Consider the following 27,874-nt stretch of genomic DNA (forward strand, 5'->3'; position numbering starts at 1 on the left):
TTTTTTTTTTTTGTCAGCCTTGCCAAAGCAGCCATCAGAAAGCATGCAGTGGGATTGATTATAGAATAAGTATCCTTGTTAGAACTGAACCTGAGATCGCAATATCCAATTACAGACTTTGATGTCAACAAAGAAATCTATATCCCTTAATATTTTATTTTATAATATATAAATTTGATATTTTTGCCTCTTACAATGATATGTGATTTAAAGATGGTCAAGGTCTTAATAATTTTTTGCATTTTTAAAATTTTAATTTAATGTTGAGTTATTCTTAAAGAAGACATCATCATTTCATTCAGTTAGAGTGTGATAATATTTGAGTTATTAGATGTCAGTTATTTTTGTGTGTAATATTTGATATCTAGTTTTCCATATTAAGAAAAATAACCAAACTTATTACTCTAAATTTGGATTTCTCATAAAGTCATACAATACTCCCTATTATGAGGGCTCTTATTTTTTCTCATTATGCATCTGAATTATTCCTCACTTAATGATGAAATAATACCCACCAGGATATAGTCACATATATCTCAACTGAGATATATTTCCACTGTTGTACCTGAATTAATTATAAAATATTCAAGAGTCAGTGGGATTAATAATGTTTACAATTCTCATGATTAAAGTTCTTGTATTTCATTTTTCTTACAAATAGTTTATTGTCAACTTGGTTTCCATATAACACCCAGTGCTCATCCCCAGAAGTGCCCTCCTCCATGCCCATCTTCCCCCTCCCCCCCCACACCCCTCAGTCCTCAGTTTGTTTCTCAGTATTCAAGCGTCTCTCATGGTTTACCTCTCTTCCTCTCTCCCACCACTCCCCGCCACCTCTCCCCCACGGTCCTACATTAAGTTCCTCCTAATCCTCCTATATGTGCAAACATATGGTATTTATCCTTCTCTGTGTGACTTATCTCACTCAGCATAACACCCTCAAGCTCCATCCATGTTGCTACACATGGCCAGATTTCATTCTTTCTCATTGCCATGTAGTATTCCATGGTATAGATAAACCACATCTTCTTGATCCATTCATCTGTTGATGGACACTTAGGCTCTTTCCATGTTTTAGCTATTGTGGAGAGTGCTGCTATGAACATTGGGGTACATGTGCTCCTATGCCTCAGCATTTCTGTATCCCTTGGGTAAATTCCTAGCAGTGCTATTGCTGGGTCATAGGGGAGTTCTATTGTTAGTTTCCTGAGGAACCTCCACACTGTTTTCCAGAGGGGCTGTACCAGTTTACATTCCCACCAACAGTGTAGGAGGGTGCCCGTTTCTCCACATCCTCGCCAGCATCTAGAGTTCTCTGATTTGCTCATTTTAGCCACTCTGACTGGCGTGAGGTGGTATCTCAGTGTGGTTTTGATTTGTATTTCCCTGATGAGGAGGGATGCTGAGCATCGTTTCATGTGTCTGTTGGCCATCTGGATGTCCTCTTTGGAGAAGTGTCTGTTCATATCTTCTGCCCATTTCTTCACTGGGTTGTTTGTTTTTTGTGTGTGGAGTTAGGTCAGTTCCTTATATATTTTGGATACTAACCCTTTACCTGATATGTCATTTGGAATTATCTTTTCCCATTCTGTCGGTTGCCTATTAGTTTTATGGATAGTTTCCTTTGCCGTGCAAAGCTTTTACTCTTGATAAGGTCCCAATACTTTATTTTTGCTCTTGATTCCTTTGCTTTTGGGGATGTGTCAGGTAAGAAATTGCTGCAGTGGAGGTCAAGGAGGTTGTTTCCTGCTTTCTCCTCTAGGGTGTTGATAGTTTCCTGTCTCACGTTCAGGTCCTTTATCCATTTTGAGTTGATTTTTGTGCATGGTGTGAGAAAATGATCTAGTTTCATTCTTCTGCATGTTGCTGTCCAATTCTCCCAACACCATCTGTTAAAAAGGCTGTCTTTTTTCCATTGGATATTCTTTCCTGCTTTGTCAAAGATCAGTTGGCTGTATACTTTTGGGTCCACTTCTGAGTTCTCAATTCTGTTCCATTGGTCTATGTGTCTGTTTTTGTGCCAATACCATACTGTCTTGATGACGACAGCTTTGTAGTAGAGGCTAAAGTCTGGGATGGTGATACCTCCCGTTTTGGTTTTATTTTTCAGTATTACTTTGGCTATTCGGGGTCTTTTGTGGTTCCATACAAATTTTTGGATAGTTTGTTCTAGTTTTGAGAAGTATGCTGGTGCAATTTTGATTGGAATTGCATTGAATGTGTAGAGTGCTTTAGGTAGTAATGACATCTTAACTATATTTATTCTTCCTATCCATGAGCATGGAATATTTTTCCATTTCTTTGTGTCTTCTTCAATTTCCTTCATAAGTTTTCTATAGTTTTCATCACACAGATCTCTTATATCCTTGGTTAGGTTTATTCCTATGTACTTTATGATTTTTTGTGCAATTGTGAATGGGATCAGTTTCTTGATTTCTCTTTCTGTTGCTTCATTGTTGGTCTATAAGAATGCAACCGATTTCTGCACGTTGATTTTGTACCCTGCAAATTTGCTGAATTCTGTCATCAGTTCTAGCAGGCTTCTGGTGGAGTCTGTTGGGTTTTCTATGTAGAGAATCATGTCATCTGCGAAAAGTGACAGTTTGACTTCTTCTTAGCCAAGTCTGATGCCTTTTATTTCCTTTTGTTGTCTGATGGCTGATGCTAGGACTTCCAGCACGATGTTAAGCAANCATATTTACTATTTCTCTTCTTCTACTGGATTTCAGGTGCTCTTGTTGTTCTACCTCTAGTTGCTTTAGTTGAACTGTTAGATTTTGCGCTTGCGCTTTTTCTAATTTCTTGAAATAGGCTTGGAGTGCAATGTATTTTCCTCCTAGGACTGCCTTTGGCACATCCCATAGAGTTTGTATTGTTGTATTTCCATTTTCATTTGTTTCCGTATTATTTTTAATTTCTCCTCTAATTGCCTGATTGGCCCATTCATTCTTTAGTAGGGTGTTCTTTAATCTCCATGTTTTTGGAGGTTTTCCAGACTTCTTCCTGTGATTGATTTCAATTTTCAAAGCATAATGATCTGAAAGTCTGCATGGTATGATCTCAATTCTTCTATATTTATTGAGGGCTGCTTTATGTCCCAGTATGTGATCTATCTTGGAGAACGTGCCATGCGCACTTGAGAAGAAAGTGAATTCCATGGCCCCAGGATGTAGAGTTCTAAATATATCTGTCAGATCCATCTGGTCCAATGTGTCTTTCAAGTCCACTGTTTCTTTAGTGTATTTCTGTTTGGTTGATCTATCCATTGTTGTAAGCAGAGTATTAAAGTCCCCTGCTATTAGCACATTCTTATCTATAAGGTTCTTTCTGTTTGTGATTGTTTTATATATTTAGGTGCTCCCATATTCGGTGCATAGATATTTATGATTGTTAGTTCTTCCTGATAGATAGACCCTGTTATTATTATATAATGCCCTTCTTCATCTCTTGTTATTGTATTTAATTTAAAGTCCAATTTGTCTGATATAAGTATAGGCACTCCAGCTTTCTTTTGATTTCCAGTAGCATGATATATATTTCTCCAATCCCTTACTTTTAATCTGAAGGTTTGTTCCAGTCTAAAATACGTTTCTTATAGACAGCAAATAGATGGATTTTGTTTTTGTATCCATTCTCCTACCCTATGTCTTTTGATTGGAGCATTCAGCCTATTTACATTCAGTGTTATTGTTGAAATATGTGGGTTTAGAGTCATTGTGTCCTTTGTGGGATTCATGATTGTGGTGGTGTCTCTGGTGTCTGCTTTCCTTGCAACACTTCCTTCAGAGATTCCCCCTCAGGATTTCTTGTAGGGCTGGCTTAGTGGTGACAAATGCTTTCAATTTTTGTTTATTTGGAAAGACTTTTCTCTCTCCTTCTATTCTGAATGACAGGCCTGCTGGATAGAGGATTCTTGACTGTATATTTTTTCTGTTCATCACATTGAAGATCTTCTGCCATTCCTTTCAGGCTGCCATGTTTTGGTAGATAGGCCTGTCACCACTCTGATAGGTTTCCCTTTGTGTGTTAGGGCCCTTTTCTCTCTAGCTGCTTTCAAAATTTTCTCTGTGTCCTTATATTTTGCTATTTTCACTATGATATGTCGTGCAGAAGATCAATTGAAATTACGTCTGAGGGGAGTTCTCTGTGTCTCTTGTATTTCAACGTTTACTTCCTTCCCCAGGTTGGGGAAGTTCTCTGCAACAATTCGTTCCAGGACTCCTTCAGCACCTTTCCCTCTCTCTTCCTCTTCTAGGATTCCTATGATACGATATTGTTCCGTTTGACTGTATCGCTGAGCTCTGGAACTCTTCTTTCATGTTTCTGGATCAATTTTTCTCTTTTTTTTTTCCTGTTTCTTTTTTTTTTTTAATTTTTTTTAATGTTTTATTTATTTCTAGNATTTTTGTTTAATGGTGTCTTCTAAATCACTTAATCTCCTTCCTGCCTGTTCAATCCGTGCATTGTTAGTTTTAAAGACTTGTTATGCTCTCTGCACCTGTTAGTGCTGCTGTACCCGAGAATACTCTTTGACTGTCCAGGGCCTCTCCGTTCAGAAAGTGTTCTTTGAATGGTATCTCTTGGTCATTCTTGTTGAGACCTTCATTATTTTATTTTCCTACTTATAGTGGTATTTGGGACTCTCCACTATGTGTACTTTGGCTTATTTCTTTAGGTCGCTCTGGAGAAGGAAACAGACAAACACACAGGGAACAGAGGCACACAAACCCACAGACAAATCCAACAAACACGCAAACTGAGAGGGAAAAAGAAAGAGAAAAGAGGGAGGAGGGAAGGCGAATAATAGAAAATAAAAAAATACATTAAAAAGTCAAAAAGAAGAAAAGAAAAGGAACAAAAAAGAAAGCCAATAGACAACAGGTTAAAGCATATAACCAGATTTCTCAGCTACAATTAAATAGCTGGGTGTATGCAGTGCTGGTTGAAGAGCATAGAGAAAGAGAGAGATGAAGGTGGGGATGAGGCAAAATTGGAAATGGAATGAATAGGCAGAAGGGCTAAGAAGCTTTTTTCAAAGAGTGAAAGGATGGAATATGGTTGAATAGGTGAGAGAAAGACAGTGGTGTTGTCCAGAGAAACTATATAGTATGATTACTCCTGAGAAAAAGAGATCAAAAGATAGGTAGGTATAGAATTTGCATCTACACAGTGGATTAAATGTGACTATTTAAGCAAGCCAGTGACCAGAATTAATCAGGTCAGTGCTCCGATTAAAGAAAAGGGGGGGGAGGGGAGGAGGGCAGCAGTCTAGCAGGGATGGGCATGGTTTGATCCATTGCGTTAGGTGGGAGTTCTGCCTTGGAGGTTGTGGGGAGAAGAGTGGCTGCACTCCAGGCCCTTCTTGAACCAAGCGCTACAACTCACTTTTTTGGGTGTGTAAACTCCCCATGGCGGGAGCATAGCCTAGGTGGGTCACACTCTATAACCTAGGCCAGGCCTTGTTTCCAGATCCCAATCCGCGCACCCCACTGAAATTGCTGTAGACACAAACTCTCAGGCGATCCCCTCAGGGCAATTCCAAGAGTCTTCCCTACCCCCTGGGGATTGAGCCAGAAGCTGCTGCTCAGTCTTCTCCAGGTCCAATTGGTGAGCAAGGAGGGGGGTCGCTTGGGAAGAGTGCTTCCTGCCTCAGGTCAGCTGGAGAGTGGGAACCCAGGTCACTGTGTGTCTCAGCACCCAAAACATGAATTCGGGGGCAAATCTCCCAGTTTTAAGCCCTTCACCTCCCCTCAAGGGATCCAGCCAAGCCAGAAGCACAAAGGCGTGGTCAGCAAGGCCCCTTCAGGTTCAGTTGGTGCCTGCAGGGAGTTGACGCACAGGGAGTTGTTTTACTGGGGATTATTTGGGACAAGAGAGTCCCACTTAGGCTCTGCTGGAGAGCAAGAAACTGGGTCTCTCTGTGTACTGAGAGGAGGTTTTTCTGTTTCCCAGCTACAGGGACCATGTGTTGAGCAGTTTCAGCCACTCTCTTTCCCCTCTCACTCCCTGCAGAGGGGGATCGCCTCTGTCCTTCTGAATCTCTGGTCCAGGCCCGATTTTATCTTCCCCAGTTTGCACTCACATTAGAAGGTTTTCTCAGCGGACTCTGACTCTTTTTACTCCCAAACTCCTGGATTCTGTAAGGGTTCCTATGGCTTCAGGTCTTCTCCCTGCGAGATATGGGGGCGAGTGCAATGAACAGAGTTCCCTGCTTCTCCGCCATCTTGCCCCTTAAAGTTCTTGTATTTCAAAATAATTTGATATATGTAAGTAAAATAGAGCTAATTCAGTGTCACTCTTATAATAATGCTCCCCTTATTTATTTGCATTCTAAAATGTTTTCTGGAAGGGTGCCTGCATGGCTTAGTCAGTTAAGCATCTGACTCTTGATCTAAGCTCAGGTCTTCATCTCAGAGTCATGAGTTCATGCCCCTAGCTGGGCTCCATTCTGACTGTAAAGCCTATTTTAAAAAAAAAAATGTTTTCTGCAATGGGAGATAAAGCTATGAAATTACAACTACTATGCTGGAAATTATAAACAACACATAGACTGTCCTAGCTTGTGTTAACAGTCCATGACCTCTGGAGTGTGTTACTCCTCATATATATTGCCAGGCTAAAAGAAAAAATTTAAGAACTGATGATTTGGCATACTTGCTTGAGTAACATGGTAGTACCTTTGACCGAACTCCTGAATACTAAATTTTTAGGTTAACAATAAACGCCCACATCTCTAGTTAGCTTCTAGGAAACCATTTGGTTCCTAGAGAAGGATGTAGTACTCATATATCATACATTGCAATGATAACTTGTCATTAGAAATATTGACTTTTGACCTAATTTTACAAAGTAGTGTACTTCAGTAAAAACTGTAAATATCAGCTACTGACAGTTTGGCCCAAACTATATTCAATATAAATTAGCACATTTTTTTTATCTGCTTCTATACCTGTGTAAGAAATAAGGGCTTATATAGAGAGAAGATCATAATCTTGTAAATTCAAGAAGAGTTATCTATGGAATAATAAATATAATTTCAAATTAAGAAAAAAGTAAATTCCCAGTTCAGGAATTAGAATTGTATTAGTTTTGATGGTATTTTTAAATCCTAGCTCCTGCTGAATATACCTGTGAAGATAATGTGAATCCATGTGGAGATGGTGCATATTGTAATCAAATAAAAACATCTGTTTTTTGTCGCTGTAAGCCTGGATTTCAGAGAAACATGAAAAACAGACAGTGTGAAGGTATAGTACACTTCCTCAACAGCTTGCTCTTAAATCTTTAGGTAATAAAAGACTCAGGAGGCTGCTAAATTGTGAGATGACATGGGATTGATTTTCATCAGAATGGTGTGTATCTATGGGATACCATTTTACCTACAAGAGTGAAAGTCCCTGGGGTCAAGAGCCTGTTTGTTTGCATGGCTAAACTAACCATCTCTAGGGTTACAAAGCCTTTTTTATAGCATATTCAGACCTGTGAGAATTTCAATTGTACTGTTACAACTCTGTTTTGAAATGCAAATAATAAAATTGCTGGTTCAGGAACTATTGGAGAATTAGAGGCACTTCATAAAAGAACATGTTTTTGATGACCTATTTCTCTTGAGTTGTGGCATTTGCAGTACTGAAATAGGTAATTCACTTTGAGAGAACTGTGGGCTTTTGTCCTAACACCATGTCTCAAACACTGCTTTATATTATCAAGAGGGCCTTCTAAAATTTAAAGACAGGATCTAAGTAAATCTCTGTCAACTTACTTGAAATCATTTAAAAATTAAGCATATAGAATAGCTGGGATCTCATTAAATACAACATACATCAGGGCTTTAACTATAGAACCATGAAATACAGACCTATATGTACATACTACCAGTTTCCACATTAAAATTGATACCATTGTGATTAGAACCAAACCTAAATTGTATAAGTCTGGCTTATGTAGGCTAAATTCAAGTGGTAAAGTGGTTTCCCATACCAGCTTTCTTCTCCACTGTCTATGGTATTTTTGGGTAAAGAAAAGTGATTTTGTGTTGTGTTAATCAAAATGAGATTATTGAAATGAACTAATTATAGTCACCCAAAAGTATAAGAAGTATGGCCACATCATATTTATATACATTTTTAATTATATACCTGTATCGATTATTCATGACGTTTTATTTCTACATAACATGTAACACTGAAAACTGACAGCTTATGTTTTCTCTGTTTTACTAAAAAAAAGCAAATTATTTCTCGACTATATTATTTCCTTTCCCCCAGATACTTTCTGTCAATTGTATATAAATACACACATGCATATGCACAGACATGCGCACACGCACACAAACCCTCTTCACGATTTTCATTTCAAATAACATTAATTTTCTAACATTTATTTGTGAATAATGGGGTCTATTTCCTATATATACTTACTAAATCTAAAACTCCCATTCTCAAAAGTTCTTTATTTTTAATTATATTCTTTGGCAAGTATAAGCTGCAACTATACTCTTCATTTTAAGTTGCTACAAATCCAGTATTTTTGTTGTGCAAATTAGCAATTTCTGAACTCCAGTAAAATTTGTATCTTTACTAAATGAAGTTTTGATGGTAAAGAAGAGCAATTTGATTTTGTAGAGGAAAGGGAAGACATTACTTTGATTCATAATTCAAAGAATTCAAATGTGTTTGTGCTCTTCCTATATAGCTCAAAAAGAGAATAAGAAATCATTATTTGATGTTTGAGTCAAAACATTTTAATTAAAATATATAAAGGGAGGACAAATTAAGGAAAATTGCGGCAGAGAAGTAGAAATGGATTAATAGTCACTATGTGCCAGGCACTGTTCTATGTACTGGACATGTGTCAAATTTCTTCCACTCCCTTCAAAAGCTTATGGTACAGAGATTAGCATACACATAAATAGTGAAAACGTATGTGTATTTTTAAGTAATCAACATGCCCAAAGTGGACTCACAACCCTGAGATCAACAGTCACACGCTGTACCAACTGAGCCACCCAGACGACACCCTGACATTATTATAGAGATGAGAGACAAGAAGAAAATGGTGATTCTGGCCAATATGAGAACATGGGAAGGCTTTTGAATCTGCATCAAAAGAAAACCAAAAAATCAAATAACATCCTGTTCAAAGTTACAGGTGTCGAACAAATCAAGTATATTTATTGTAATGCTTTTTTGATAGCTAAATCCTGATAAGATACACTTTGCTTTATCCCTGGCACAGTATTCGCTAACAATACAGTTTTCATCTCTTTGGCCTACGTTTCAATCCAACACAGAAATGAATTGTGAAAGTACTTAAGTTCAACTTGGGCAGAGGATCACAGTAGAGACGACAGCATTACAAAGCCTCCCACTGTCATTTTCAAGTGTTTCTGGGAAAGTCCAGATCTCCACCACTGAGGATTTAGAACACAGTTGAGAGTTAAATGAAAGATAATTATTATTGCTTAGCTTATCCTTAAATTTTCTAATTCAAAAGAAGGATTTATCTCACAGATTTATTACATAATTAGGGCAACTATACATGATAAAAGGAGCAGAGGAATTATGCTGACTGAGAAAGTAGTAATTCACCTGAATCACCTGATGTCATTGCTGACCCTGCTTAAGCCATTAAAATTGGAGGCATGTGCTAAGCCACAGAATATTGCCTGTGATTTATTTATTTATTTACTAGGTACCTATATTTATTTATTTATAGACATGCATAGTTTTGTTGCTCTTGTTTATTTCACATAGATCTTCTTGTAACATCATCACATCATATATAAGAAGCTGGAAGTGTGTTATGGGTGTAGCTATAATTTCAGTTTTTGCCAGGAATTATGTAAAATGCAGGGAATAAATTAAATAAATAATAATTTAAACCCTCAAGGGACTGACAGTCAAGTAGGGAATATGAATATATGACTATTTCATATATGACTACATATATGAAATATAGTATATACAGGGCTGTAAGAGAGATAACAGTAGAGTAACTATGGGATGGATAGTCACTACTATCCATTGATGGAGAACAATGAAGATTTTACTTCCAGTAGATGTTGAGAAATGAGTATAAATTCTCTATGTCAAGGTGGGCAAGAGGATTATGGGACACTATATGATATGTACAAAGGTATGGATGTAGGTAATCAGTTACCTGATTAAAAGGAAACCTAAAGAAGTACTTGTTTGTTTGAGTGAATGAAAATACTAAGGAAGTTTGAAGAGAGATTTTAGAGTTTTAGATTAAAAAGCAATTTGATGAATTATTATGATGAAAATATTATGAAAAAATAATTGTTATGGCCAAAAAATATGACCCAGCAAGTCACAGACTTGAGAGTTTTAAAAAGACAATAAAGGAAATAAGTATAAAAAAGTTAAAGGAAGAAAAATAAATTCATCTTTTTTAAAATGTGGAAGAATAGGAGTCTTATTGGGGTATGATGATGCTATTTTGAGCTCTTCTTTTCTAGACCTTAATGAATGTTTGGTGTTTGGCACATGTTCCCATCAGTGTATAAATATGGAAGGGTCATATAAATGTATGTGTGACCACAATTTTCAGGAAAGGAACAACACCTGCATAGCAAAAGGTAAGGTTTTAACAATTATTTCAAGTGCTATTTTAACTTCTATAAATGTCTTATGGGGAAAACAGTGTTTGGTGTTATATTTTAGCAATAATGCCAGAAAATATAAATAAATCTCTTTTTAGTACCGACTAATTTGCCCAGTTGATTAGTTATCATTCTTAATTAATCTGGGATAGTTTTTAGCATAATTGTCATGTACATGGTTACTATTATGATCATTTTGTATTTGAAAAAATCTGTCAGAAGGAGGGAAAAGTTTAAAAGCCAATGTGATAGAACATAAAGTATCATTCTTTGTGGCCTGCTGTCAGTGTATTTGAGAAATATTATTATACCAATGGAAAATCAATAACAGGTTAAAGGTAGCATTATAAGGAGAATGGAATTTTGAGTAAGAATTTAAAAAGTTTTAAAATAATTTCCTGCTTTAATTTAGACCTCGTTTTTACTTAGGACTTTAATTTGAAAACTTAATGTCAGGTATTTGGGTTTTTTTAGATATGGATTTTATTGCTAATGTTTTTAGTATATAATATTGTAACATATTGTTAGTTGCAGAGCATAACTGGACAATGTTCATAGGACAGTTACTGCAAGTAGAAAACAACATGATACAGTGGATTAAGGATGGGGTGTAGAGGTAGATGTACTTGAATTTGAATCCTAGCATTTCCCCTCCTTTCCAATCTGTAGCATCAGGGAAGTTATTAAACTCTCTGAGCCACAGTTCCTCATGTGTAAAATGGAAATATGAATCCCTGCTTTCCATGGTTGTTGTAAGAAAAGGAGATAGATTGTGAAGGTATTAACACAGTGACTGCCATAACATAGCTAACATAACCAAGTGAGAACAATTAAACCTGTAGTGATGAACTATACTTGTTTGTTTAATTTGCAGATAGTATATATTTAATTTAATCTTTATGTTTTTATTAATATTTTAATTAATATATTCAGAATTCACATTAGGGTTTTACTTGTCTCAGTTTGCAAATGACATTAGTATTGTATTGTATGTATCAAAGCTTCAGGCTACAAGGATCCACTAGCAGGACTCTAGAAGATACTGACATCATGACGCATCAATGTAGTAAATGCTGATATCTTTTTATAATAAAAAATAAAATATTGGAGATACATAAATATTAGAAGACTCACCATCTCTGAATTTTAATTTCTTAACCTAAAGCAACTCAGATGCATAAACCTAAATCTCAGGAATGTTTGAGGCTTAATGAGTACACACTATAGCATCTGAATATTCTGAATTAAAGCACTAGAACATAATGCATTGCAATTTATCAAATAGAAATCCTTCTGTATAAATAGAATGTCTACTCTAAATACCTAATTTCTACCCATAAGCTAAGTTTCGCCCTGGAAAAACCAGCATCAAGAACTCTTAGAAGTGTTTGGGTAAGTGTGTATTAGAAATAAATCATGAAGACTAAAAACATGATACCAAGTTGGTTGATTTTTATTGAGCAAGAAACTGTGTTAAGAATAATAATTCAAGATAATTTAAAAGTGCAATTTTTGCTTTTATATTAGTTGAAATTTACTTTATTTTTGTATTTTATTATAATAATCTCCAGGCTCTGAAGATCAAGTTCTCTACATTGCTAATGACACTGATATCCTGGGTTTTATATATCCATTCAACTACAGTGGCGATCATCAACAAATTTCTCATATTGAACATAATTCAAGGATAACAGGGATGGATGTATATTATCAAAGAGATATGATTATTTGGAGTACTCAGTTTAATCCAGGTGGAATTTTCTACAAAAGGATCCATGGCAGAGAAAAAAGGCAAGCAAACAGTGGCTTGATTGTAAGTAAATAACATTGACTATTTGAAGGCTCATAACTTTCCACCTCCCTGTGTTGTTTACTTTTTAAATCTATCAGTCACAATATCTGACTATAAGAGGTAATTTAATATATTCAATAATTTTTCCCAGTATTCTTCCTATATAAAGATAAAACATTTCCCTACTCATTTATTCTCACAGCTGCATGATTTAATTGTATGATACTATGTTTTTGTTTTAATACATTTGCTTTAGCTACACAAGAATGGCAATGCTTCTAGTGCATTTTATATTTTGCAGTATTTAACTTTATATTATGAACGTGAATTTTTCCCCCATGAGATGAGATTGGCAATCATTACTTTTTCACATTAGAAAATAAACTGTCAAAGCCATGCAGGGAATATCATTTCATTTTGAACCATATCATAAATATACTTCTCTTCTAGGGGAAGAGATCAACTCAATCATGGAACCATTTCTTCTGACTCTTGATAACTATATTTCAGGAAACATCCTAAAAAGAGCATTATTGTTTGCTGGTATATGATGGACATGTTGATTATCATGGTTATTCCTTTTGAGAAAAAATAAACTAGAACATTTGTTTAGATCTGTGGTTATAGACTATCCTTTCTTTGTTTTAGGGCATGTCAATTTACTGTGTATTTTATATTTTGAAGTAACCTGGGAGAAAATTGACAGATAAATACTTATTTTTACGGGGCCTGGCTCATTCCCATACAACCAAAAAGTCAAGTGCTGGCACAGTAGGATATAATTGAAGCTTTATATTTGAAAAGAATCATAAGCACCTATCTAGATGCCCTATCTTTTACAGTGGTATCTACCATAAAGATTTGAACTGCATGAATAACATTTGAATGAAATTTGGAAGATACTTTTATCAGGTAGACAGCAATAATCTGGTTTCCAATGAGGTCATATTAGCTTTCTAATTCATCTTAGTAACCTAAGGAATTAACTTGAGTAAAAATCCATATATATCAGAGTTGTTTCTTCAACTCCTCCTACACCAAAACACCACCTTTAGTTCTATTAAGAACAGTTCTAGGAGAAAGCCAAGAAATTTAGATCACTCTGTCTTTCTTCACTCACTTGCTATTAGACCAAAAAGTTGGTCAGTCTTAACTAGCTTTAACTTTCTCTATCCATAAAACACAAATCTGCTTTGCAAAAACATTGCTCCTATGGTACCATTTCATCTCTTATTAATGAAGTGATAAAGAGTATTTGCTGTGGAGTTACATTGCCTGGGTTTTAATGTTGTTCCTATTGCGTATTAGCCTCTTAGCTTCTCTGACCCCTTTATTTCATGAGGCTTTAGTGAGAAATATATATATATATATGTATATATGTATGTATATATGTATACATATATACGCACATATATTATGTTTGTGTTAATATTTCTTGTCACATAATTAGTACTATATAGATGATTGCTATTAACATGATGATGATGACAGTGATGTTGATGATGATTGACAAGATATTTTTCTCTATGATGCATATTATCACATGAAGAATTATTTTTAACTTACTTTTGTCTGAATTTTATTTTCTAAAAATACATCTTGAATTTGATACAATTTTTCCAGTGAAGCTTATTTGATAGTTATTTTAGTTTTGTCCTTGGGGAAATTAATAATTAATTATAATCAGTGTCTTCTAGTAAACAGAATTTATTGTAGATCAGAAGCCAAATTTGATTACTATCTGATAATTAAGTTTTTAGTCTTATACATAAAAATACATAAATATATGTTTTATGTGGATGTTGTATATTTATTTACATGTATACATTTAATACGTATTTTAATTTTTACTTTTATGACTGTACTATAGAATCTCTTGTAACTAAAGGCAAAGCTAACCTGATTAGCCTTTTCTTCATAGAATTATGAAACCTCATTTCATCTTTTAATGGTAGTGATTATATGTGCTGTATCACCTAGATTTTGTTTCTCTCTCTCTCTCTCTCTCTCTCTCTTCAGACCTACTCAGAGCTAACAGGATTTACTAGGTACATTTTCTAGGATTCTATCGTAGCTAATTAAATGTCATGATTTTAGGACTGGGACCTCTGAGCCATGAGTTTTAGGACCATGTTCTAAGCCATTGAGCACTCCATAGAAATTCCAACCAACACACCGCAATCAAAACAAAACTTAAGACTATACAGATGAGGGAAATTATTTAACTTCACTTCCTAAATCTGTTTTTGTAACCCTGATACCTCAATATTAAATATGGAATAAGCCCATTCTTAACATCTTATTTTTAAATAACTTATTGTCAAGTTAGCTAACATACAGTGTATACAGTGTAGTCTTCACTTCGTAAGTAGATTCTTAGGATTCATCACTTACATACAACACCCAGTGCTTATCCAAACAAGTGCCCTCCTCAAGGTCCATCACCCATTTCCCCACCCCCACCCATTTGCCCTCCATCAACCCTCAGTTTGTTCTCTGTATTTAAGGGTCTTTTATGGTTGGCTTCCCTCTCTATTTGTGATTTATTTTTCCTTCCCTTCCCCTATCGTCTTCTGTTAAGTTTCTCAAATTCTACATATGAGCAAAAACATGATATCTGTCTTTCTCTGACTTATTTCACTTAGCATAATATCCTCCACTTCCATCTACATTGTTGCAAATTGGCAAGATTTTATCCTTTTTCACTGCCAAGTAGTATTCCATTGGGTATATATGCCACATCTTCTTTATCATTTCATCACTTGATGGACATTTGGGCTCTTTCCATACTTTGGCTATTGTTGATAGTGCTGCTATAAATACTGGGGTCCATATGCCCCTTCAAAACAGCACCCCTGTATCCTTTGGATAAATACCTAGTAGTGCAATTGCTGGGTCATAGAGCAATTCTGTTTTTAGTTTTTTGAGGAACCTCACACTGTTTTCCAGAGTGGCTGCCCCAGTGTGCATTTCCACCAACAGAGCAAGAGGGTTTGCCTTTCTCCACATCCTTGCCAACATGTGTTGTTCCTTGAGTTCCTAAATTTAGCCACTCTGACCAGTGTGAGTTGGGATCTCAATGTGGTTTTCATTTGTATTTCCCGGATGATGAGAGATGTTAAACATCTTTTCATGTGTCTATTAGCCATCTGAATGTCTTCTTTGGAAAGGTGTCTATTCTTGCCTTTTGCCCATTTCTTCACTGGAGTATTTGTTATTTGGGTGTTGAGTTTGATAAGTTCTTTATAGATTTTGGATACTGACCCTTAATCTGATATGTCATTTGCAAATAGCTTCTCCCATTCCATTGGTTGCCTTTTACTTTTGTTGATTGTTTCCTTTGCTGTCAGAGGCTTTTTATCTTGATGAGGTCCTAATGGTTCATTTTTGCTTTACTTCCCTTGCCTTTGGAGACCTGTCAAGTAAGAAGTTGCTGCAGCCAAGGTCAAAGAGACTGCTGCCTGTTTTTCATCTCTAGGATTTTGATGGTTTCCTGTCTCACTTTTAGGTCTTTCATCCATTTTGAATTTATTTTCGTGTATGATAAAAGAAAATACACAGTTTCATTCTTCTATATGCTGCTATCCAGTTCTCCCAGCACCATTTGCTAAAGAGACTTTTTTTCCATTGGATACTCTTTCCCGCTTTCTCAAAGATTAGTTGGTCATACATTTGTGGGTCCAGTTCTGGGTTCTCTATTCTATTGCACTGGTCTATGTGTCTATTTTTGTTCCAGTCTTACTGTCTTGATGATTACAGCTTTGTAGTACAGGCTAAAGTCTGGGATTGTGATACCTCCAGTTGGGTTTTCTTTTTCAACATTACTTTGGCTTCTCAGGGTCTTTTGTGGTTCCATACAAACTTTAAGATTGTTTGCTCTAGCTCTGTGAAGAATGCTGGTGCTATTTTGATTGGGATTGCATTCAATGTGTAGATTGCTTTGGGTAGCATTGACATTTTAACAATATTTGTTATTCCAATCTGTGAGAATGGAATTTTTTTCCATTTCTTTGTATATTCTTCAATTTCTTTCAGTAGATTTCTATACTTTTCAGTGTACAGATCTTTTACCTCTTTGGTTAAGTTTTATTCCTAGGTATTTTATGGTCCTTGGTGCATTTGTAAATGGGATAAATTCTTCGAGAACTCTTTCTGTTGCTTCATTATTGGTATATGGAATTGCAAGTCATTTCTTTGTGTTGTTTTTATATCCTACAACTTTGCTGAATTTATGTATTAGTTCTAGCAGACTTTTGGTTGAGTCTGTTAGGTTTCCATATAGAGTATCATGTCATTTGTGAGAAGTGAAAGTTTGACATTCTTTGCCAATTTGGATCCTTTTTTGTTTTGTTTTGTTGTTGGATTGCTGTGGCTAGGACTTCCAACACTATATTAAACCACAGTGATGAGAGTGGACATCCCTGTCATGTTTCTGATCTCAGGAGAAAAGCTCTCAGTTTTTCCCCATTGAGGATGATTTTACCTGTGGGCCTTTCATAGATGGCCTTTATGATATAAGGTATGTTCCTCCTATCCTGACTTCCTCGAGGGTTTTTATTAAAAAATGATGCTAAATTTTGTCCAGTGTTTTTTCTGCATCTACCAAAAGGGTCGTAAGGTTTTTATCCTTTCTTCTTTTACTGGATGTATCTCGTTGGTTGAGTTGCAAATATTAAACCAGCCCTGCAGCTCTGGATTGGGCTTGATCATGGTGAATAATCCTTTAATATACTGTTGAATTTGATTTGCTGATTACCTTGTTGAGAATTTTTTGCATCCATGTTCATCAGGGATATTGGCCTGTAACTCTCCTTTTTAGTGTGGTCTTTGCTTTGAGAATCAAGGTAATCCTGGCTTTGTAGAATGAGTCCAGAAGCTTTCTTTCCATTTCTATTTTTTGAAACAGCTTAAGAAGAATAGGCATTAACTCTGCTTTAAATGTCTGGTAGAATTCCCCTGGGAAGGCATCTGGCCCATGGCTTATTTGTTGGGAGATTTTTGATAACCCATTCCATTTCTTTGCTGATTATAGATCTGTTCAAATTTTCTATTTCTTCCCATTTGAGTTTTGTTAGTGTATTGGTATCTAGGAATTTGTCCATTTCTTCCAGGTTGTCCAGTTTGTTGACATATTATTTTTCGTAATATTCTCTAATAATTGTTTGTGCTTCTGTGGTGTTGGTTGTGCTCTGTCTTCTTTCATTCATGATTTTATCTATTAGAGTCTTCTTTTTGAGAAGTCTGGCTAGAGTTTTATTAATGTTGTTTATTCTTTAAAGAAACTAGCTCTTAGATTTATTGATCTGTTTTACTGGGTTTGGGGGGAAGGAGGTTCTATATTATTTATTTTTTCTCTGATCTTTATTATTTTCCTTTTTCTGTTTGCTTTGGGCTTTCTTTGCTGCTGTGTTTCTAGTTCCTTAGGTATGAGCTTAGGTTCTGTATTTGGGAAATTTCTTTTTTGAGAGAGGCAGGATTGCAATGTATTTTTCTCTTAGGACTGCCTTTGCTTGATGAAGCACCAAAGTGTTTGCACTGTCATGTTTTCATTTTCATTTGCTTCTGTATATCTTTTAAATTTCTTTTTAATTTCCTGGATGACCCATTCATTCTTTGGTAGGATGTTCTTTAATCTCAATGTATTTGGAGGCTTTCCAAAATTTCTTTTGTGGTTGATTCAAGTTTCACAGCATTATGATCTGAAAATATGCATTGTAGGATCTCAATCCTTTTATATTGTTGAAGGCTATATTGTTACCCAGTGTGTGATTTATTTTGGAGAAGTTCCATGTGCACTCGAGAGGAATGTGTATTCTGCTGCTTTTGGATGAAAAGTTTTGAATATATCTGTTAAGTCCATCTGGTCCAGTAAGTCATTCATAACCATTGTTTTCTTACTGATTTTCGGCCTAGATTATCTGTCCATTGTGGTAAGTGGAGTATTAAAGTCCCCTACAATCACAATCACGGTACTGCTGTCTAAACATAAACATATTATTTATTTTTGTGATTAATTTATTTATATATTTAGGTGTTACCACATTGGGGGCATAAACATTTAAAACTGATAGTTCTACTTGAATGATTGACCCCTTATTTATAATATAATGCCCTTGACATCTCTTGTTGCAGTCTTTATTTTAAAAATCTAGCTTGTCTGATACAAGTATAGCTACTCCAGCTTTCTTTGACGTCTGGTAGCATGATAGATAGTTGTCCATCCCCTGACTTTCAAACTACAGGTCTCTTCACATCTGAAATGAGTCTCTTGTAGGCAGCCTATAGATGGATGCTTTTTTTTTTTTTTTTTTTTTTAATCCATTCTGATATCCTATGTCTTTTGGTTGGGGCATTCAGTCCATTTCCATTCTGAGTGATTATTGAAAGATATGAATTTAGTATCATTGTGTTATCTGTAGGTTTCCTGCTTGTGGTGATGCCTCTGGTCCTTTTTAGTCTTTGGTGCTTTCTACTCACAGAGTACTCATGATTGCCTGCAGGGCTGGTTTAGTGGTCATGAACTCCTGTAGGTTTTGTTTGTCTGTGAAAGCCTTTATCTCTCCTTCTATTCTGAATGACAGCCTTGCTGGATAAAGGATTCTTGGGTGCATTTTTTTTTATCCTGTTCAGCACATTGAATGTTTCCTGCCACTCCCTTCTGTCTTGCTAAGTTTTAGTGGACAGGTCTCCTACTACTCTCATATGTCTAACCTTGTAGGTTAAGGCCCATTTGTCTCTAGCTGCTTTCAGAAATCTTGCTTTATTATCTTTTTATTTTGCCAGTTTCACTATGGTATGTCATGGTGTTGACCTGTGTTTGTTGATATTGAAGGAAGTTTTCTGTTCCTCCTAGACTTGGATGTCTGCATACTTCCCCAGATTAGGAAAGCTCTCAATTTGTAATTTGTTCAAATAATCCTTCTGCCCCTTTCTCTCTTCTGCTTCTTCTGGAACTCCTATGATATGGATATTATTTTGTTTCATTGAATCATTTAGGGCTCTAAATCTCCCCTCTGGTCTAATAATTTCCTTTCCCCTTTTTTCTCAGCTTCATCATTTTCCATAGTTTTATTCTCTATTTAACCTATTCTCTCCTCTGCCTCTTCCACCACCGCATCAAGTTTATTTTGCATCTCATTTACAGCATTTCTTATTTCATTATGACTATTTCTTAGGTCCTTGATCTCTGTAGCAATAGATTCTCTGCTGTCTTCTATGCTGTTATCAAGCCCAGCTATTAGTCTTATGACTGTTATTCTAAATTCTTGTTCAGATATATTGTTAATATCTCTTTTGAGCAATTCTCTGGCTATCATTTCTTCCTGAAAGTTCTTTTGAGTAGAATTTTTCCATTTCATTATTTTGGTTAGTTTTCTGTCTTTTATGTGTCTTAATAGCTTGTTATATGTCCTGCTCCTGTGAGTACTACTATATTAAAATGGGGTCATATGCTGTCCAGAACCTGACATTTCAGGAAGTGTTTTTGGAATGTGTTACATGCACTCTGTTGTTGATTCTTTAGTTGCTTTATCTCACTGCTCATAGTAGCGGATTGGACCTTGCACCAGGTGTGCTTTGATTTGTTCATTGAAGTAAACCTGGAAATAAAGAGAAAAGGGTCAGGGGCAGAAACTTTGTCCCATACAAAGAGCAAAATTACAGGAGTGGGAAAAAAAGACCAGGCAGGGAATTAAAGAAATTATAAGGGTTAACTGAGGGAGAGAGAGAGAGAGAGAGAGCATGGATTATAAAGAAAGAGATACAGAAAAGGTATAAAAAGAATAGAGTAAAAATGCCTGATTAAACAAACACCAGAACAGAGAAAAAGAGAACAAAAAAAGACTACATATATATAAGATTTTACCAACTCTTTTATATATATATATAAATATATATAATTCTTATATATATTTGATTTGATATATATATATATTTGGTCAACTCATATATATATATATATATATATATATATATATACATATATATATATATATCAGACACTGAGGCTGTTTCCAAAGGAGGAAGAAAGAAAAAGGAGAATATAAAGGAAAAGAGAAGAAGGAAAAACTTAATGATAATAGTAATAATTTAAAAATTAAAAATTAAAAAAAACACACTATCATACAAAACCTCAAGACGATTGTCTGTTGGTGACTGGAAACCGGTGACTGTGCTGGTATGGAGGAGAGACTGTCTGGTTTGGTCAGTGTCAGTCCCATTCTGGCAGATAAGCAGTTACTTGGCACAGGGGAGCAGGGTTTGGTGTAAGCACGTCCGGCCTCCACTGGGATCCACTGTCCTGTTCCCTGAAGCCCCACTGTGTTGGTGATGGGGAGAAAAATGCAGACACCACAGTCTCTCCTCCCTGGACTGGGTGTCTCAAACCACGCTGTTTAGGCAGCCCTCACAGAGTAGCTTGGGCAGCCTGCTTGCCCTTCTCTACATTCTCCCACACCTCCTAGGTGCTTGTTTGGGGTTCAAAACCTGATTTCTTAAAGGATCACATTCCGCAGGGACCTTGTTCTGGGGTAATGCCACTCTGTCCCATTGACAAAGGCTTCTGGCTGGCACCTGCAGAGTCTTTTATCCTTGAGAGAAGGCAATCTACCCTCTCCCCACAGTACTAAAAGGAGGGAGACTTTTCTCTCCCAGTATTCCCCCAAGGTCTCTACCGTGCCCTGGAGCTGGTTCCCCTCTTCCCAAGGCACATGTACACTCTGGCTCTGGTCCAGAGAAAGTTGTACAACCCTGAAAACTCCAGTCTTTAGCTCCTACGGCTATTTGTAAAGTGGAAACTGGCTCTCAATATTTCTCATTCCCCAGTCTCATTCCCCAGTGGTCCAGAGAGGTTTTTCTCTTGTCCAAATACAATGCCACACTTTTGCAGCCTGTCTCTTCCTTCTGTTTCTCTACCAAAGTTGTTCCCTCTCCATGCCTATTTGCATACATGCACCTCTGTCCCCCGAGGCTGTCTCTTTCTACATGTGGAGGTTTTTCTGTCACTCTGCAGCCTGTGTGGCTCATATTCCAAGTGTTATGACCTCAATACTGCTGTGTTTGAGGGATGAGGGGAAATTCTGGTCCCCCTATTCTCAACCATATTATCAAAGCCAAAAGACTTAAGATCTTCTCCTCCTCCTCCTCCTCCTCCTCCTTCTTCTTTTAATGTTTATTTATTTGTAAGGGAGAGACAGACAGAGATGAGTGGGGGAGGAACAGAGAGAGAGGGAGACACAGAGTCTGAAGCAGGCTATAGGCTCTGAGTTGTCAACACAAAGCCTGATGTGGCACTCGAACTCATTAACAGTGAAATCATGACCTGAGCTGAAGTCGGATGCTTAACCAACTGAGCCACCCAGGTGCCCCGAAGAGACTTATCATCTTGATTTAATGAGTAGTGTGCATTATCAAATGATTAAATGACTCACCTATGTCCATTCTGCTATATTGTGACCGAATTTAGAGTTTAACTTGAGATAACTGTTACATCTCTAAGTCTCTACTTACTTATCTGAAAAACAACTGTCATATCGAAGTAGAAAATTTCTAAAGTCCCTTCCAGAAAGTAAATATGTATTTTTTCCAAAAGGCATATGGCATAGTTTATGTCTATCTAGTTGTTTACCTGGACAATCTGTTTTTATTCCTCTGAAATCCAGCTTATGTTTAAGATTTGATTTTTTACCCCCTCTGAATTACTCTTCCGTGTATGGTATCTACTTTTTTTTTTTTTNTTTTTGTTTTTTTTTTTTTTTTTCCCCCCATCTCCAGCTAGTCATCCAAAAATTTAATGAGCATGAAATCTATTTAATCTTCTAAGTTTTGACACAAATAAGAAATGATACTGACCTGAGAATTCCCTACCTTGTGGAAAATGAAGCTCAAGATTTTTCCCAAAGCTGAATATGGAACATTGGTTTCTATCTCTGAATCCAGAGGTGAAAGAAAGAAAAATACAAAAATGAAACTACGGATTCTTTACTTAAAACCACTCTATCAGTGAACCGAATGGAAGGAGTTAGCCTTGTGATACTAGGACGTCTTGAAGTATATTCACAGATACTAAAAATATTGGAATAATTTCATCCCAGTAAAGTGTAGAAAATATTTTGTATCAGAAATTGGAAGAAGACTATTACTCAGACATCTAAATGTTAACTGAAGTCCATTCCAAAGGAAAGTAATTTTCAATATGATCTTTTTTTGGAAGTCGTGAAGGGAATAGTCTTCTGTAATCTGTGAAAATGGCTTGAATACTAATTATGATTATAAATTTAAATTTCAAATGCAGGCTAAGTTATTTATAGGTAGAAATGCTTATGATTTTCTAGCCCCCTGGGCTATACAAAATGGATGGATTTTTTTTTCCTTTAAGAAAATTAAATAATTTAAAAATTAAATAATTTAAAACTTAAAAGGCAGACATGATTCAATCTATATGTAAAGCATAATGAGATTTCTGAATTTAAATTTTAGTAGTCAGAACAGAATTTGATAGCATTATGTGACAATTGTACATACTTTCTGGCAATTTATCATTTCTAGTATGAAATGCTGTACAGCAAAGTACATGATGACAGGCACTATAAAGTAGGTCAATATTTGGGAAAATGCAAATTATTTTAAAAAGACAGATTAGATTTTTACCATTAAAGAGCTAAATATTCTGAGCAAAACAATGGTTTATCTGATTTACCTGATTTTGAGAAATGAATATAAGATACCATTTTGGGCATATTCTCTATTATGGCAGAAGAGGATGTTCAGAATGAACATGCTCACTTATTTATTTATTAATAATCCTATCTTGTCTTCAACAAGTTGAATAAGCAATTAGTTTTTCCTGAAAGCTTTTAAGAAAATATCTGTTTTATTTAATAGGTTTCAATTTTTTTAATTTTTTTTTTTTTTTGAGAGAGATTGAGAGCACAAATGGGGGAGGTACAGAGAAAGAGGGAGACAGAGGATCCTAAGCATGCTCTGTGCTGAGAGCACAGAGCCCCATGTGGGGCTCGAATTCATGAACTGTGAGACCATGACCTGAGCCATGGTTGGACAGTTAACTAACTAAGATGACCAGGCACCCCAATAGGTTTCAATTTTTAACTGGAGTCCTAGCTATAAACCTCAAACCCAATATATGGGTTGGTGTGTGCATCACACATACACGTGTGCATTAGGTGTGTGTATGTACCCACACATAAGTGGATGTGTGTGTGGGGGGGGTCACCTGGGTGGCTGAGTTGGTTAAGCATCCGACTTCAGCTCAGATCATGATCTCACGGTTCATGAGTTCAAGCCCCATGTCAGGCTCTGAGCTGTCAGCACAGCTGAAACATGCTTCAGATTCTGTATCTCCCTCTCTCTCTGACCCTCCCCTGCTCATGCTGTCTCTCTCTCTCTCTTTCTCTCCCTCTGTCTCTCTCTCTCAGAAATAAATAAAACATTAAAAAAGTTATAAGTGGATGTTTGTGTGTGTGTACATGTTTTAGCAAAAACTTCAAAGTCTTGCTTTAGGACCTTGGAATACTAGTAAATATAGTTTTTTTTTTCCATTTTTAAATTTATTTTCTTTATTATTATAAACTCTACCTAGAATTTGTCTATTCACTTAGCAAGAATACTTTTCAAACCATCTGAGATTATTCCAACAGTTAACAACTACAATAATTTATTATGATTACTTTGGAGGAAATCTGAAACTGTCAAATCATTAAATTATTGCCATTTTATGGCTTGATTTTTGTTGATTGCAGAAGACAGGCACTCAGCAATCCATACTGAATAGAGTTAAATGTTTCTGTAACAGTTGCAATCAATACTCAGAATTTTACAGAATATAAATTTTATAAGGACTATGTAAAATATATGATTCCACAATTAATAATTCTGAGGATATTATTGAACATATTATATAGCATTTTAAGATGTACCAGTCCAGTTTTATCCATACCTAAAGCTTTATTTAAGGAGTTCTGTTTGTTAGGTTTGGTGTTCATTTCTGAGATGTAAAATGATAACAGACTCTTATTTTCATGCAGTTTATACTCTGGAGAGCAAAGACAAAGTCAAGTAAACTCATAAATAAGTATATACCAAAAATTATAATTTTGAAAATTATATTGCAGGAAATACAGAATGGACTGAGAAAGAAAAACTCAGATATTCTATGTCTTCTTTGGATAGGATGATTAATAAAGCACATTTGAAGATAGGAGATATGAGCTGAGACCTAAAAGATGAGGAAGTAATGTCATCTTATTTAAGTCTAAGACAACTATTTCACTTTTATGTAGAAGATGGATTTGGTGGGGGAAAAGGTGGAACAGAAAAAGACCACATAGGAGGATTGTACTCCAACCTGGTACACAAATAGTGCTGGGTTGCAGTATTATAGTCTCAAAAATGGAAGGTAGTGAGTAGAAGTTTAGCTAACAATGTTTACAAATAGAATGAATGTAGAAAATAAGGATAGAAAGGACTCAAGACCTAGATTTTACAAATTGATGGATAGTGAAATGATAAACTATGGGGTCAGTTTTAGTCTATAAGAGACCCAAGTGAGTTGTCAAATAGCCAGTGATGTATTCAAGGTTTGACCTTAGTCTCTGTACTAGAGATATGCCTTAAGGAACAGAGGAATAGAGATATCTAGAACCAGGAAGAGAGTACAGGTCAACTAAAGAAGCACTCAGAACCAAGCTCTGAAGCCAGAATAAAATGATGACAGTGAGTGTGAAATGTATTAGGAGAATACAAGAGAATATAGAGACACAGAAACTAAGAGAGGAGAGTATTTTGAGAGATTGCAGTTATATCTCTAGCACTGCCAAAGGTCAAGTAAATGAGGACAAAGAAATTTTTAGTAAGTTTTGTGACAGATATCAATTAAAGACATTGACAAATTGTAAAAGTCATGGAGGAAGCAGACATCAGAAAACATTCAGTGGTTATACATCAGTGGTCCTCAACTGAGGATGATCTCCCACTCTTCAGGGGTCCCTCAGGGGACATTTGGCAATGTCTGGAGATATTTTTTTATTGTCACAACCAATGGGGTATTGCTGACATCAGGTGAATATAGTAGAGACCAGGGAGATTGCTTACCACTCTCCAATACAGACTAGTCCCTCACAACATGAATTATTGTGACTAAAATATCAATAGTTGAGAAACTTTATTCTGCATCTTACTAATAACAGTCTCCCCAATTAAACTTTAAGTAGATCTTTTCTGTTTGTTACATCATTTTATGCAATAATAATCCTATACAAAATGATTGTAAGATGAATCGCCAATATAGTTATTCTTTTATTCTTTTATCTTATTTTCCCTTCCCTCTTAATATTAGAATACCTACAGTCCCCAACCTTGATCTATTATTGCTACCTTTCCTCATTTCCTTGCAGAGTTTATATAGTGTCATGGTTTAACACATATCCACATGCTAACAATTACGAAATTGATACCAGATTTTGTTCAAATACTTAATTTGCTTTTTCTTTTGGATTTGAAAAAAATGTTCCCAAAGTAGCATGCCTAAAAATAAATTTCTCATAATTCAAACCTGCTTCCCTAATTTCGTTTAATGGCAAATCCATTTTCTAGATTCTCAGAGTGAAAATTTTGGAATTAGTATTGATCCTTCTCTCATAATTCCAAAATCAGGCAGTCATATAAATGCACTTTCACCATATATCTACAAGCTAACTACCTTATGTCAGCTTGACTGCAAGTACCTGTCTTTGAACCACTATCTTTCTTCTGACTTAGTGCAGGAGACTCCTAACTGATCTCCTTGCTTTTCTTCTTACTCACCACAAAGTCACCAGAATGCTCCTTCTAAGACACAAATTAGATCACATGACATCTCTGATCGATGATCCCTAGTGGTCCCCCATTGCAAAAAACCAAATTTCTCCTAATGTCTTACAAGGGTTTAAAAGATCTGGTCTCCTGCTACTTTTCTGACTTCATCTCCTATTAATTTTTCCCTTACTCACTCATCTTCAGGGATGCTTTAGTATTTGGTATTTGTAAAACCCATTAGTACCTGCTAATGTCAGGCCTTTCCTGGAATGTTATCTTGGTCTAAATGTTTTTCAGCCAGATATTCTACATGGTTCAATACCTGAATTCCTTCAAGAATTTGATCAAATGTCATCTTCTGAATACTTAATGTACTGATAGTTGAAATCTATTATCCTCTACCATTCTAGATTCTCAACACCCTACTCAATTTTCTTTTCTTCCCATTCTCATAGTGCATGTCTTTGTTAAACTGCCGTATTATTTACACATCTATTATGTTTATTATCTACTCTGTACCTTTCTTGCTAGATATAAATTCCCATGGCAGATATTTTTGCTATTTTGTCCACAACTATATGTAACTCTAACATCTAAAACAGAGCCTGTCCTAAAACAGTTACATAATTTTTAAGAGGTTACAAGCAATAAATTAAATGAAAATATTTGGTATATACTTTGGAATAGTATATTGATCTTGAAAGTGATACTTTACAAATTTTTCTTCTCATCCTCAGTATTCATCACAAGATCAAATCTTTTTATCTACAGATACATCTGATTTTCATCCACTTCTGTCTCACAAAAACTTAGATTATAATTCCACATTCTCCTTTCTGAGACCCATTGAGTAAACCTCCTCTGATTATCCTATATCCATTTCTGATCCCCTGTCATAAGCGATTCTCCACGCCATAGCCAAAAATAATCTTAAAACATTAATATATATAATCATCATATCTCCCCACTTAAATCCTTCCAGTGGATTCCCATTGAAAAATCATTGGTTTAGGGCCACATGGGTGGCTCAGTTGGTTAAGCATACTGTCATGATCTCCCAGTTCATGAGTTCGAGTCCCACTTTGAGTTCATTGCTGTCAGTGAAGAGCCTGTTTCAGATCTTTTGCCCCTTTGCCCCTCCCCTACTCATCCTCTCTCAAAAATCAATAAACTTAACAAAAAGAAAAATCATTGGTTTATAAGACTCTGCACGATATCCAGTCTCATTTTGCACCACACCCTTCCCATTTCCTTATACCCCTATGAACATATACCCACAAACACACATTTCTTCTAGCTATAAATATACCGTATTTAATTTCCAGGAATGCAACTTCATTTCAGAATCTTCAAGCATGCTCTTTCCTCTGCCTCCCTTAATTATCTTGGTGAACCAAAGCTTCTTTATTAAGAAGATATCACTTTCGCTGTATTAACATTGGTTTGCTCAGGCAAGATCTTAGCCTACATAATGTATGTTCAGGTCTTCCAAAATTGAACCCACTTCCACTGTTTGAAGAGACAGGCTCACAGAAAGATTGATTATCATCTAAAGAATACCATTTGAATGCCCAGGAAGTATCCTACAAGGTGACTTCATTTTTACTCCAGGTTCTGTTTAGACTTGGAAATCTAGTTTCCAAGTTTAT

General features: G+C 35.8%; 1 protein-coding gene across 1 annotated transcript in view; it reads left to right on the forward strand.

Annotated features, from left to right (window-relative positions):
- The window catches only part of LRP1B (LDL receptor related protein 1B), a 1,854,983-nt gene that overhangs the window by 1,719,552 nt on the left and 107,557 nt on the right, over window positions 1–27,874 (forward strand). Inside the window, exons 75-77 of the mRNA XM_077767810.1 lie at window positions 7,113–7,247; window positions 10,481–10,600; window positions 12,196–12,437. Coding sequence (XP_077623936.1) covers window positions 7,113–7,247; window positions 10,481–10,600; window positions 12,196–12,437 — 497 coding nt within the window. The remainder of the gene's footprint in view (window positions 1–7,112; window positions 7,248–10,480; window positions 10,601–12,195; window positions 12,438–27,874) is intronic.

Source organism: Crocuta crocuta, unplaced genomic scaffold (genome assembly GCF_008692635.1).
Source record: "Crocuta crocuta isolate KB4526 unplaced genomic scaffold, BGI_CrCroc_1.0 scaffold154, whole genome shotgun sequence".
Taxonomy (NCBI): Eukaryota; Metazoa; Chordata; class Mammalia; order Carnivora; family Hyaenidae; genus Crocuta; species Crocuta crocuta.